Below are 16,072 nucleotides of genomic sequence, written 5' to 3' on the forward strand. Positions count from 1 at the left end.
TCGAATTAGATTATTTTTTGTCTTCGATATTTGTAATAGTCACAATTTTGATTCATTTTCTGTTTATGTAGTATCTATGATCCGAACGGATACCAAATTTGCTCTTATATCCTTCATTAAAATACAGAGGAAGCACTATTTTGGTAATATAACATTTTTAAAAACTTGTGTAATTAATGTTACGTAACACTACTTAATATTAAAAATAATATTTCTTTTCATTCGTAATAAGAAAATCATTTAATCCGCTTACTTTAATATCGTTAATTTTACTTTCTTAAATTCTAAAAAAAAATTATTTTAAAAATTACTAAAATTATTACTAATGTAAATATTTGTTATTATAAACTTAGATATTTTTTACGTAAATTTATAAAAGCAAATATTTATATTATTAAATATAAAGTATGAAATTACAATAGACCTCTAACCGGTTGTATTTAGTGTGAAACTGCACTCTTATTTATACAACTTGAAATGAAACTAGTATAATTCGTAACAGTTTTTGATTAAATTTAAATTTCAAGAGCGAATATTTCTATCAAATCTGATTTGGTTCGGATTAAAATTACCAATTAATTTAAATTCGTTTTTGATTTGAATTCAATTTTAAGCCTCGTTACAGACACAAAAAATGAAAGACTTCATTAAAAAGAATTCTCGTAAATTTGAAAAAAATAAAATAAATGATTAATAAATGTTATTAAAATAACGTTACCGATTTAGACTTTAAAATTCTATTTGGTACTTACTTGTTAGTAAGTTTGTCGATGAAATTTGTCCACTTATAAAATACAAAAAGGGATATTTTACACAGTACCAAGATATAAAACGGTTGCAAACTTTCTTTATGAAAAATAAATATAAATATCGTTATAATTTTATGAAAAAATATTTTTGCATATCACTTTTTTCGTTTAAGTATTTTACAACTGTATAGATTCTAATTCATATAACCATTAATAGGAACAGAGGACTAGAATATAACTAACTATTTCTATTAAGTTAATGTTACTTAAATTAAACTTTGTACTATATTCTAAAAATTACTAAATGCTTTCGTTTCATTCTAATATCTGAATACAGCCGTTATTATGAGTATTCTTTCCAATCCACTATACGAATTTATTATTTTCTTCTATTCTAATATGAATCTTTTACTAAATTCTTTTTGTTGCTTTTCTTTCCATTCTTTTTTAACTTGTATTCTTTTCAGCTGTCCATCCCTGAAAAATTAATTATTATTTAAACAACGGCAGAAAATAAATTTTAAATTTCCCGATAAGGTTATTTTCAATATCTAATCTGGGCTATAACATTTAGACTTTTATTCTACATTTATAAAATTCATTGGTTTATTCCATATTTATAATATCTATGTATGATTTAAATATGGTAAAATATTATATTACATTGAATTTAAAGCAATTATGATTCTAAGTCAAAATATTCATAATAAATAATAAATTACTTTTTATCCCAAAAATATTTTTGATATTCTAAATCTTTAAATTTTTAATTTTATTACATTGTTATCTATTGGAATAGTCACGATTTTCAAATTTAATAGGTACAGTATTATGTCCCTACATTAGATAAATTTTCCTTAAAAGTGGATTGATTGGGGCTTAATGCTGGATTAAAGTTATGGATTAATTACAGTATTCGTAAAACTTGAATATCTTTCAAGAATATAGTCAGATAGCTATGAAAGAAAAGTATAACAATTTAAAATAAAGAATTGTATTAATGTATTTTCTCTACATAAGATAAAGCCTAATTACAAAAAATAAATTTTATTAAAATCGTCTCTTAAAAGAAAATCAGCCTGTAATTAGTTTGTTTAATTGTTCAATAAGTAAGTCGTTTAAGGTTTTTTTTTAAAGTCTGCTTGTTTTTTTAATTCTATATGTATTTTTCATACTATGAACAACACACAAAATTAAAATATTTTTTAGAAAAAAGGTTTTTTTATTATTATTATTATATTAAAATACTTCAATAGAAATATCTGTGAAAATAATTTAGAAAAAAAACTTTTTTTAACTGTTGTAATCATTGCCATCACAGGATAAAAGTTATGGATTAAACATACATATGTAAAATTAAAAAAAACTGAAACATTCATATCATTCCAAGAGTAATTAGTCCAGAATGATTGATTTAATAAAAAGTCTATCTACAAATTATAGACTATTTTCAAAATTAGAAGTTAATAAGACTGACATATTTATGTAAAAGGAAAAGCAAGATATATATGCAAGATTACAATAAATAATTTATTTTATTACATTTTGTTTTTATATTAAATAATCAAATATTTTTTTTTATTAGATTAACAAAAAATATATGTATATATTAAACTTTTGGTAGGTATACTCTCAGATAGGTTATAATATATATATATATATATATATATATATATATAATTGCAGTTTATACTGTATAAGTAAACAATATATACAGTCAAACCTGTTTTTATGCGGTGGACAGGGACCGCATTTAAAAAACGCATTAAAAAAATCTCACGAAACTTCACGAATGGCTGTAAATAATAGTTTTCGCAACACAATTAAAAAAATATTTTTTTATGCAGTCAACAGGGACCGCATAAAAAAAGTCTCACATAGAAAATGACTCAAAACCATACAAAATAGAATTTATTGACAACAGATGTCAGCACTTGACTGCATCGTCTGGTCTGTCGTCTGTTTTACATATTTTTGTCCAGGTGGTGTTTTGTTGACTTAAAAAGTAAATTATTTCATTTTTCGCATATTCATGCAATAATATTACTATAATAAGTGCATTTATGCTATAGTAAGTTTATTTAGCTATAATAAGTCAACGTGAGACATGACGAATCGCACGAGACTAGTCGCCAACTATACCGCACAAATAAAAAATCGCACAAATTAAAAATTCGCATTAAAAAAATCGCACATAAAAAGACCGCATAAAAACAGGTTTGACTGTATATTGTTTATTTATACAGTATAAAATGCAATTTAGACCTACAAATAAAACACACTAACATGCTTTCAAATATTTATATTATTCAACAATTATTGGATTGAATTAATAGAAAGTTTAATTATTATAATTAATTGAACATGTAAAAATTTCTCCATATTGGAATGTATTCTGTCTTCCAAAAGAAAATAACCACAACCATAAAGAAGACAAAAGAACTACTTCCAAGTTTTTTTTTCATGAACCTGTATAATATTGTTACAGATTTAGATATAACCCTTATATATAATAATTTGCAATTACAGTAGAGTTCCGTACAATGCGCAAATAAAGCAAGGAACAATCCTCGCATTTTCTCGATCAGAGGTATATGTTTTTTTTTTTTTTCAACTTATAGGCCAATTTTTAAACGTTCTATTTAAATGCCTCTCTATCTGGTCAGTTAATTCAACTACCTTCAAATTGATATTTGAAGGTAGTTGAATTAACTGACCAGATAGAGAAGCGTTTAAATATGAAGTACAAGAAGAGGCTACATTGGTTATAAGAGATACAGAAAGTTAGCAGTGAAAATTGTAAAGTTAAGCTCCAAGTTAGAATTCTTAAAAGAGTGTCAGATAAACGGCATTTTTCCAATGTCGATATTTCAGATCAGGATTCCTGAGGAATGCATATCCTTGTGAGAAAAAGTACAAATTCTTTGTTTGAATAAATCTATTAGGAATACAAAAGGTTTGAAGTACAGGACTATTAAGGATCTGGTAGACCTGGGGGTTTAAACTTTCATAAATCATGTGATAATGCAGGTTTCGATAACATGATTTCCTATAATGCGTAACAAATCCCCCACGTTGTATAGGACTTTACTGTATTGTACTTTTAAGGTATAGTGAAATGTATGTAAGGTATATTGTGTGAGGTCCCAGACAAGGTCTGAAACTGCATGAATCATGGAATTCTTGTGTTTAAATTATAACAATAGATTATATATAAGAGAGAGAGAAAAAATCCTTGGTTTAAACGTGGCACAAAATGTAATCGAGTCCTGGGACAATCAACACATGTTAAATGATCTGTGAATGTCAAACCAAAAGGTATAACTCTGAGTCAAGCACTCATAAATAGTCAATATAAGAAAACAATTTTGGAAAAGGGGAAAGATTTGATGGATAGAAAAACATCACGTATGATCATTGTTCCAAGATGACAGAAATCACAAACAACGGGCTAAATTATGAGTGAGAGTCTTATGGTTTTATCAACAATCTCTGAACAGTCGACAAAAAGATGTTGAATAGACACCTCGAATCAGACCTTTCCCATGACCCAAGTTGGTCTCAGTTTTCACCTGGAAACTAAGGAGAGACCAATTGGGAAGCGAGGAATGGGACAAGGGGCCAATTGGAAATACAAATAGTGAGAGAAAAACTATAAAAATCAAAAATTCAAGGTTGAAGGACAGTCTTCCTGTGGATTAAGCTCAAAGTTGTGCTCTCTATATTGTGTTGTGTTGCCACAGACAACTTAGGAAGCCACAGCATCTCTGCAATCATCTGCATCATCCATTGATCCCATCTCATCCACTCTGGGGCTATGACTGAAGTCAAAGTTCTCGCCATCCCAAAGGACTACAGAAAATTGGAACTGTCAATTATCGATGTAAGCATAAATGTTACCAAATAAATGGCTTTTTTTTGTACAACACTTGTCATCATTTGCTTCCTCTGCCACAGCCCACATGCGAACTTCTCTTAGGTTCATCCTGACGTGGGATTAACTGATTTCCCCCTAAAAGACAGCAACCTCACACTGGTGCTGAAGAGTGGGTTTTCAAGTCCCCTATCTCCACTAGATCGGCTTACAATTGTAATGTTGGCAATAGTCACAATAGACTCTGTTTTTTATGTTATCCAATTGAAAAGGGCCAATAAGGCCAAAATACAAATGCAAGAAACAGTTAACCAACCTGTACTGCTTTTTGTAAATTATCACATTGTTTTACCAATTCTTGGAATTATTGACAACAGCAGAAGTAGCATTAAAGCTAAATTTTATAAAATAGACAAAATCCAAGCCCAAACAAAATTTGAATATATTTTTAAAATAAAATAAAAAAAACAATTATAGAGTAGCAACTGCAAACAAAACAATTCACGAATGTTTAATTTCAATTACATTCATCAAAAAAAAAAAAATTATAAAAATTGCTGAGCAGAAATAATCTTTCACCTAAACATTTCTCATTTTAATTGAAATTTGGTATCCTAATATTTTAGTTTATAGAGAAGAATCATTGAGTTTTAACTGTGTAATATAGAACACATTCTACTGATTTTTATGATTACCCAAATACTTGTTCCAAAACTGGTGTAGAATGTGCAAAGAAGAAAAGCACTGTTCAAAATTAAGAAACAAAAGAAAAATAACCTAAAACAGTAAAAATATTACTGTAACACCTATTTGTTATAAAACATAATATAAACATATATTTATCTAACATTTCATTTTTATAATTTTTTCACAAGCCACATTTCATTTACATTTATTTTCAGCTGTACATTAAAAAAATACTTGATCCATAAATATAAATTTTTATTTGGTAAAAGTCTTTTCACACATTTAAAGAGTAATTAATTCAGCTATTGTTATATTAACAAAAAACAACTTTTTTTACTTACCACATTAAATCTAAAAGCCCACCCTTTCGTGCAATTTCAGCTTTTACTCTATTTGCAAATTGAACAGCAGTTTCATTTTCCTAAACAAAATTTTAAAAAACTGAATTTTTGTGAATCTTATCTAGAAGACTATGATTAATTTTTTTATAATAAAAACAATATATTAATAGATTATAAAATATATCTGCATTAAATATGGCAATGTTAACTTATTCATATTGAAAGGTGTGAAGACTATATATCTAACAAGTAAAACAGCAAGGGCATATTTGAGACAAGACTATGTTTCGGAGACTCATTAGTAAGTGGGATCACTTTGACGCTCACGGTGGGTCTCGTTCTCATTCTCCAATCATCTTTGGTATCACTGGTTTTGAGCACAATCATTCAAACTTCGCCAGCTACAGCCACGACGTCATTCACGATGCATTTTCATTGAAATTAAGCTATCCAATGTTGAAATTTCTCTGTTGCATGACGCCCTAGGTTGAATTTTTGTCAATGCGAAAATTTCCCGTTTTTGAAAAAAATAATGGTGGCTATTGTATCACTATTTTTTTACCTTGCACAAATAAAATACATATATTAATAAATGTAAAAAGAAAAAATAATTATATTTCGGAAGTTAGTTTTAATATAAAATTATAACAACGCACCATCTAGTTTCAAAAAGTTCAACAAGATATCTCTGGTCAATCAGTTGAGGTTAGCACGTGGCAACCAGAAATATGTGGGGAATAACACAGGACATGTAAATGGGTTTTTTTCAAAGATTCGTTTGTCAAAATTTGATTTAGCAACATTCACTTTTCGAATTTCCTAACATGTGTTTGTCAAAATTTGATTTCACAATATTCGTATTTCCAACTTACCAACAGGCAACGCATGCGCAAATCTTGCACTACTGCCTGTTTGTAGCGAGTGTCGCCATTTTGTATTTTATTTTGTCTTGATTCTTGGTCCCCTGACTACCTACATGTTTGGTTATTTTTTATGTGCACATGATTTGGGCACTTAATACTCTGCCAAATTTCAACTCCTGACATGTACTCCTTCATACCTCTAAGCTAGTAAGACAGCAGGCATTACAATTTTATAAACAAGACATAGTCTTGCCAACAACATAACAGTTCAGATATATTGTATTATATTTAACATAATAATGCCATTACCTAAAACATTAATGATCCATAATATCAGAATTAAATGAGAATAACGACACAAATAACTACTGACATAACTATTATTATTATTATGTTTTGATTATTTCGTTTTTATAGCAAATTGTAGTTCCATAGAAAGTTATGTTCTATTGGGTTGTTCGGAAAGTTCGTAGCGATTTTTGATAGCTGACAGTTGAGACACCGATTGACGCAAAAATGATTAGAATTGTACAAACCAGTGAATATTACGATAAATGACCTTGAGACGCGTCCATTACAAAAAAACCATTAAGATTACACAAATAGCGTTAATTTGTCTCATTGCAAAAATGGATGCGAACAACGTGCATTATCGACACTTGTTTCTTTTCTTTTTTCGTAAAGGCAAAAATGCTGTACAAACAGCAAAAAAGATATGCGATGTTTATGGTGGGAGTGCTGTATCAGAATCAACTGTTCGAAAGTGGTTTGCAAAATTTAAAACGGGTAATTTCAGCCTAGAAGATGCTCCTCGCTCAGGAAGACCTCCTGTTATTGAAGAAGGACCAGATCAAAGCATTATTGGATGAAAACCCTCATTACACAACTTGAGAGATTGCAGACATAGTGAAGTCATCAAACAGTACTGTATTTCAACATCTAAAGAAGCTCGGATACGTGAATCGTTATGACATTTGGATACCTCACGACTTAACAGAAAAAAACTTACTGGATCGCATCTCCATTTGTGATTCTCTTGAAAGACGAAATGAAAATGACCCTTTTCTGAAGCGTTTAGTAACAGGTGATGAAAAGTGGATCATTTATAACAACATCAGCCGAAAACGATCATGGGGTAAGAAAAATGAATCACCATTAAAAACTCCAAAGGCCAGTCTTCATCCAAAGAAGGTCATGCTCACTGTCTGGTGGGATTGAAAAGGAATCCTGTACTACGAGCTGCTTCCACAGAATCAAACAATTGATTCTGATAAATATTGTTCCCAATTGGATAAGCCGAACATGGCAATTAAAGAAAAACGTCCAGAACTGGCCAATAGAAAAGGCATTGTGTTTCACCAAGATAATGCCAGACCTCACATGTCTTTACGAACACGCCAAAAATTATTGGAACTAGGCTGGGATGTTTTACCCCACCCCCTTACTCACCCGACCTTGCCCCGTCAGACTACCATTTGTTCCGTTCTCTACAAAACTCCCTTCATGATGAAAACTTTGATACTTTGCAAGCTTGCAAAAACCACGTGGGTCAGTTTTTCGAGGGAAAAACAGGAAAGTTCTACAAAGAGGGTATAATGAAGCTGCCCCATAGATGGCAACATGTCATTAAAAACAATGGCGCATACATAATGGAATAAAAGTATATTTTTAGTATTATACTGTAGTTATAAAATATTTTTATTTTAAACCTACAGTATTTTTATATTACAAATATTTTTATTTTATAACTAGAGTATTTTAATTTTTATTATTAAAATAAATTTATAAAATTTACTTACAGATATTTTCATAGGAGGCAAGTACCAAATATCACAGACAATAGCCCAACTGGACATCATTCGAAACAAGTAATGAACATATCCATATTTACTACTATCCCAAAATGGATCTCCAAATTTTGGATCATACTATGTATTTAATTAAAACAATAATTAGTATATACATGTACAGTACATCTACATATCTTATTTACAAAATAAGAAATTCAATATATTACCTTGATAGCCACTGGATATATCCATCCACCAATTTCAAAACTTCCCTTTTTAAACATCATGACTGAGGTATTGTTAATACATGTTCCTAAAATATACATAGATATATTTTTTAATAAATATATAAATTTATACTTTTTAAAGCATAACTTTATAATTAAAATTTTAATAATAATATTGCAAGAAATTAAATACATTTTATTATATTTTTAGTATTAAATATTTATTTTTAGATATGTTAAACTGTAGTTTAGTCAAGTTTTGCAAAATGTTGACTGAAATTCACACAGTAACATGATATCACATTTTGTAAGAATGCCAAGTTAATTATTGACACAGCAGATATCAATTTATTCATTTGAAAAACAAAAATTCAGTATTTGTGCTATTACAGTCAAACCTGTTTTTATGCAGTCTTTTTTCATGTGATTTTTTATTTGTGCGGTTTTTTTTGTGCGATTTTTTATTTGTGCGGTATAGTTGGCGACTAGTCTCATGCGTTTTGTCATGTCTCACATTGACTTATTATAGCTAAATAAACTTATTATAGCATAAATGAACTTATTATAGTAATATTATTGCATGAATATGCAAAAAATTAAATAATTTATTTTTTAAGTCAACAAAACACCACCTGGACAAAATATGTAAAACAGACGATAGACAAGACAATGCAGTCAAGTGCTGACATCTGTTTGTCAATAAATTCTACGTCTGTTTTAATTACGTTAATTAAACCTTCAAAGTGCTTTCACATTCCTGGACCGTTAAGATAAGATTCATTTCAAAGTGTAAATCGAAGGTAAATGTACTGTATTATTTTTTCTATTTAGATATTAAATTTTAGGATTTTTATTTAATCCCTGAAAATGAATAAGGGCAAAAACAAAGCAAAGAGGAAGGTAATTTCCTTAGAGACTAAGACTATGATTTTAAAACGAGTTATTTTCTATGTGAGACTTTTTTTATGCGATCCCTATTCACCGCATAAAAAAAAAATATTTTTTTAATTGTGTTGCGAAAACTATTTTTTATAGCCACTCGTGAAGTTTTGTGCGATTTTTTTTATTCGTTTTTTTTATGCAGTCCCTATTCACCGCATAAAAACAGGTTTGACTGTACTTTAATTTTAAATTAATAGTATCACATTATCATTTTGGAACTATGACTATAAGATTGTAAAGTTATTTTCCATTCTACACTATATTATAAAACTTAAAAATTTAATTAAATTTATTTCAACATAATACTATTTCATAATAAAAGAAATATTAATTTAATTTTCTAAATACATATTATTTTAAATAGTAAAATTAGGTAATGTAAAGTTATTATAGTTATAGTATTCTATAGTTTGAATGGTTTCAAAAAATTCTTATTTCCAAAACAATTTTTGCATTATGTAATTTTAGTATTTTAAACAGAAAATATATTTTAAAAGTAAAAATATATTTTTTATATAAATAAATTTATTGGATCTTAAGTTTCATAATATATGTGTTATATAAAAATTCTAAAATTGGAGATATACACTGTTGTAGTTATTTGTCCTACAGTGAAATGCCAATCTACATTTAATTCAATAGTCAAGGATCATCATCCTAAATAATATTATTTGTATGATTAAATAACACTTTAATAAGTTATCCTAACTTATTAAAAGTTACTTTAAAATCTATTGTTCAATTAGGGAAAATAATATGAGTTTTATATTAAAATGTAAAATCAAATTATCTGTTTAAGATCTTCATAAGAATGTATAATCATTAAAACACAAATAGATCAAAATATCCAATATTCAAGCTAAACAATTCTTCTGTTCAGAATTATTAATTATAATTTATAAAATTGCATAACTATTATAGTAAAAATTTTATTCATGAGATTATTATATCTGTATATTAACAACCTTTCAACTCTGTACCAAATTCCATAATTATGATCCTTGATTTTGTATGCTGACACATGTATTTTGAAACATGAATAAATAATTGGACTAATTTAATTTTTAGTTATTAAATTTAACAATACATTATATTGTTCAGAGTATTGCAAAATAGCACCCTTTTTATTCTAATGAACAGCAAATTATCTTCAGTTTTTTCATCCTGCAGTTGCACTATTTATACTGAATTTATTCATATAATAGTCACAATTATTATTAAAACAACTAAGTCTTCCTGTAACTATTAAGCATGAAAATTACATCCAGTGTTCTGGTAAACAGCAATTAAATTTTGTAATGCTTTATAGTAATTTGTATTCATTCTAAAAAATGTACACAGTAATCTTATACCTACAAATCTGTTTTTCTTTAATTAAACATTCTATCCTGTGTTCAAATGCATATATGTTCATAATACTGGCAACTATTATTTCAATTCTTTGGTAACTGGATTCAACTATTATTTCAGGATGCCTATTAATGGAATAAATCCATAGTAACTTTTTTATTTTATGCAACTATTTTTACTATTCAAACAATGCAACCCTCAAAACAAACTTTCAACATCAAGTCAGAAATGCATTTTGATAGCAGTGACAACACTAAATAGAATGTGAAGATTTTCAGTTTACAATAAGCATACTGTCTATTGGAAAAAGATAAATTTCCTCCAATAGACAGTATGCTGTTTATAACATTTTTGATTAATGCCAAACAATTGCCAGATTACATCAGCCTATGTTAATGCTACTAATTACTAATTAAATGTCAAGTAATTTGACCTAGAGGTAGACACCATCTCTTGATAAATTTAATTATAATTAAATTCATATTTTAATAACTAATTTAGAAGGTTCTTCCAGATCCTTCTAAATTATGGATGCTTAAATTTGTATTTATACACCATGCCAGGGTAAAGCAATAGCTTGCTGAGTGTTACAGTGGGAGTTATAGGCTCTGGATGCTGTAGCCGTCTCCAGTCAGTGCCATGAGTAATCACTATGGTTATATCTAAATTAATAGTTCTGGAAGAGTGAAGATTGGACAGAAGTCTGGGTAGCATAGCCAACAACATGCTTGCACAGCAAGCAAGAGTTTTAGGTTTGAGTCCCTCTCTGGACAAATTCTTTTCTTCCAAAACCTTCTAGAATTATGCTAATTAGAATTATTAAATTTATCAAGAGATATTATCTAACACCTACCTCTAGACCAAATTACTTGACATTTAATTAGTAATTAATAGCATTAATGTAGCACATTGTAATCTGGCAATCATTTGGCATTAACCTAAGAATTGTGTTTATGGATCTTCATAACTTTTTTTGTCTTGCAGCTATACTACTTATTAGAATAAATATGGTCCTTTTTGCATAAAGCTTTAAAGTTTAGTATATTTTTATATTTCCTTTAGTCTTAATAATTACTAATTTCATTTTTTTTGTATACCAATTCTGGCTAATTATATTATTTTTGATCAAATCCAGATCTAACACTTAGTTGAATGATAAAATAAAGCATTTACTCTAATAGAATCTTTGTAATTCAGTATTACCATAACTTGTAATTTCAGTCATTTGATATTGGTAACTAATTATTGTCTTTCTGAAAATATATATGTAGCTAAACTGAATGTTATTTACAGTATATTAGAAATAAAAAAAATTATTATTTATTTTATTTTCATATTTTCTATTGTTAGACATTTAAATATTTTGTATATATCAACACAGAAATAATATATTTCAATAGTTATAAATGGACAATATTGTATTAATTAATTTCAATTCTTAACAATCAGAATAATACATACCTTCAGGAAATATCAATATTGGCAACTTGTTAGGATCTTCTATATGCTGTTTTAGCCTGAAAATAAAGTTTCATTATGTATTAAATATTATTAAAATACTTAAATATTGCCATATTTTTTTAAATTGCAGAATTTATTTTTAAAAAAGACGAATGATTAAACTATTTAATTTATCTAAAGTAGGATAACTTTAAATAGTTCCAAATTTTTTCACAACATTTAGAATAAAATGAGTATATTTAACTACCTTAATTTAAAAAATAGTGAGCAGAATTTTAAATTAAAAGAGATGTTAAAAATAATAAAAAATGATGCAAAAGTGGAAACTCTGAGATACCAAATATTCTACATTATCAAACTTATGATTTAATTTAAATAATACAAATACTGTATATCATACTTTTACAACAAAATTCATTATTATTTTTAAATCCAATACAAATAACTGTACAGTTAACATTAAAAGTAATTTAGCCTTATATATAAGACTAAATTACATTTTAATTTAATTTACATTTTAAGACTAATTTAATTAACATATTATTTGTGAATTAAATTTTTAAATCTTCATATCTTTGCTAAATTCAACTAGACAATGATTATTCAAACATTTTTTTACAAATATAGTAAAAAAATGTAACTCAAAGCTCCAAGAGAAAGAGGAAAAACTGAGTTACATACAATTCAAGTTAGAGAACAGTAGACTCAAAAATGCCAATTTAGAATAGATTTGTATTTTTACTTCTCTCACATTATATAAAGAATTTTTGTTTTAAACAGCCTGTGTAATGCCTTTCAGAAAAATGTTCAATTTCAATAATGAAATTGAACAGTTTTGTAAGTACATCTTGTTGAGATCAAGTGAGAGGTCCTCTTGCTTTGGACTGGAACGTTGTACGCAATGTAAATACTACTAACTGTCAAAAAAATTTCATGGAAAACATATAAAATACAATAAAATATATATTAAAATTCGAGTCAGGAAAGTTGAAAGTAAGATAAATCAGACTTGGAACCATGAAAACCTTGAATTTGGAGAAAATTCGAGTTAAGGAAATTCAAGTTGAAGACATTAAATCCTCATGCTATTCCATTAAGACCTACAGAGTGCTTTGTTTTCTATGAGTTAAAGATGTTTGAGGTAGAGAAGTTACCATCATCTTTGTCAATTTATATTTTTGTAGAAGTCTATGTAGAAGTCTGACATGCAGTTAAACAGTTGGGATTTTAAAGTGTTAAGATCCAAAATGAAAATTATTCCAGAGTATAGCTTTCGTTCTTATTTTTAAATTGTAATCATTTTGTTATCCCAACAGGCCTAGAGTGCTATTTCATCTCTGAAAAAGTGAGAAAAGCAAGTTGAAATACAGAAAAAGTGAATAAAAAGTGAGTGCAATAGTGACAAAACACAGTGAAAACACAGAAGGAAAACTCAGCTAAAATCGCAGTAAAAATTATTATTTTCTTTTTATTCTGTTATGGTTAAACACATTTTGAAAATTTCTGTATATATTGTAATACAGTAGCCACTTGTTATATCGTGAATTTTTGTAATTGTCATTTATACATTTTGTTAGTGACTATTATTCACAAAACATTCAAAAACATGATATTGGTTTAGTACACAGCTACAATAGCAATATTTGCCAGATATAATCATTCACTTTTATAATTATAAAAGTGTGATATTAATGTTATATACCAGGGGTGAGCAAGCAAGAGTTCAATGGGAGCCGAAATGCAGGTTTTGCAAAATGCATGGGAGTCGCAGTTCTGTACTGTCGTGGTGAATAGTATGTAAGGCGCATGATTTTATTATATAATATAAATATAATATAAAACAAATATGGAATTTTTTTAATAAACATATTTTCACAAAATTATAAAAATAAAATTGTAAAAATAATAATAAAAAAACAAATTAACACTTTCAGCAAGAGCTGCATTTGCCCATGCCTGTTATATACTGATATCCATAAATTACCAATTTCACAAAACATTCATCAGGAAAATCCAGTTTTTATGAATTTGTACAGTAAAAATTCAATTTAACAAAATCAATAAATAAATTTCAAAACTTTTTAAATAATTAAAAAAAACCACCTCTTATTCTTACTTGCTTACTTAAACAGATAAAATGACATATATAACTGTATCTAGCTAAAAATTTTCATTTTTTATTAGCTAAAAAAATTCTTTAGATCATGTGCAGTATTCTTAAATTCAAATCTTGAAATTTCAATTAAAAAAATAAAATTTTGAGAAATACAAGTTTGTAAGCTTCCATTCTTAAGATAAAATTGTAGTTAGTTAGATATGAGGAGAGATTCAATTAACATTAAATTATATAATATGATCAATTGATACTTGTGATATAGTGAAGTTACAATTTATATTTTTATTAAAATTACTAATAAAAATTTGATGCTTGGACTTCTTGCTTGAAAAGATTATTGTTATAAAGTTTACTTACAGTTATATAAAAGTACTTTTATAAAATAATTATCATATTAACAAATTATGATTTACCCTTCAGTCACTAGTTCTCTATCTTTTTCTTCACATCTCTCAAACCAGATATGAGACGTAGCACGGCCCAGAGCAGTTTGGATAATTCCTAACAAACCACCATGACTTTGACCTACCTATATTAGAATATCTTATATAATAAATCAATTAAAAAATCAAAACAAATTTTAAATTACTATCTAATTCTTACAGTTTCATATATAATACATAGTAGTATATCTGCAGAAAATTATACTAATATATAAAATCTATGTATTAAATAGTTAGCATTTTTAAGTTACGTAAATATAATAGTTATTATCTTAAATAAATTTTTCTATTCAAATAAAATTTTTACAGACAATCAACTATTACCAGTAAAATATATTTCTTCTCTTCTTAATTTAAAATAATAGAAGTGTTTTTTCAGATATGTTGTGTTTATAAATATTTGTAAACTAAAGGTCTCTCATTTAAAAAAATGACTGAACTGAATATGTTAAGTTTCTAATTACTATTGTGGAAAAAATTATTTTTTTGTAAGTTTTGGTTTATACATATATCATAGCATTTTTTATGCTTAATCAAAAAAAAACAAAACTTTAGGAAAAATGTTACATGTATTAAGGCTGAATTGGAAAACAAGAGAAAAGAATTGACATTTTATATAATTTTAACAATAAAATCTTTTACAAACAGAAACGTACATTTTTAGTCAACAAAATTAATTTCTGGAGACTTGAAAATTTTATTTAAAAAATCCAGCAATGAGTTGCTTAACTTTCCCAGCAACATTTGGTGATACCATCTGTTATCATATTTTATTTTAAAAACTTTTTATATTTTTAACTATTATAAAATGGCAAAAAGTTTTATTTTGAGGATAGGGATGGATTTTATGAAAAATTGTAAATGCAAATAACAAAATAAATAACACCTTTAACCATCCAGCAATGAAAAATGTTTAACAAGATAAAAAACGTTTTCAGCCATTTCTTAACAGCCATCTTCAGTTGAACCAATATTAAAAAGAACATTAAAATGGAACTTTTTAATATTGGTTCAACTGAAGTTCCATTTTAATGTTCTTTTTAATATTGGTTCAACTGAAGATTCCATTTTAATGTTCTTTTTAATATTGGTTCAACTGAAGTTCCATTTTAATGTTCTTTTTAATATTGGTTCAACTGAAGATGGCCATTAAAAAACGATTGAAAACGTTTTTTTTATCTTTTGTTTAAGATAATCCCAGTATAAGTTCTTGTTTTATTTATTAATGC

The 16,072-nt window shown here is 27.1% G+C and overlaps 1 protein-coding gene across 1 annotated transcript in view; it reads right to left on the reverse strand.

The window, feature by feature from the left end:
* Positions 1-281: 281 nt before the first annotated feature.
* Positions 282-16,072, reverse strand: part of LOC136981318 (glycerol-3-phosphate acyltransferase 4-like) — a 54,412-nt gene continuing 38,621 nt past the window's right edge. The window contains exons 10-15 of the mRNA XM_067277630.1: positions 14,814-14,929; positions 12,285-12,340; positions 8,532-8,617; positions 8,314-8,442; positions 5,652-5,731; positions 282-1,226 (exon numbers count right to left, since the gene is read on the reverse strand). Of these exons, the coding sequence (XP_067133731.1) occupies positions 1,139-1,226; positions 5,652-5,731; positions 8,314-8,442; positions 8,532-8,617; positions 12,285-12,340; positions 14,814-14,929 (555 nt within the window). The 3' untranslated portion in view covers positions 282-1,138. The remainder of the gene's footprint in view (positions 1,227-5,651; positions 5,732-8,313; positions 8,443-8,531; positions 8,618-12,284; positions 12,341-14,813; positions 14,930-16,072) is intronic.

The sequence above is a fragment of the Centruroides vittatus genome, unplaced genomic scaffold, assembly GCF_030686945.1.
Source record: "Centruroides vittatus isolate TY-2023 unplaced genomic scaffold, ASM3068694v2 contig_751, whole genome shotgun sequence".
NCBI lineage: Eukaryota > Metazoa > Arthropoda > Arachnida > Scorpiones > Buthidae > Centruroides > Centruroides vittatus.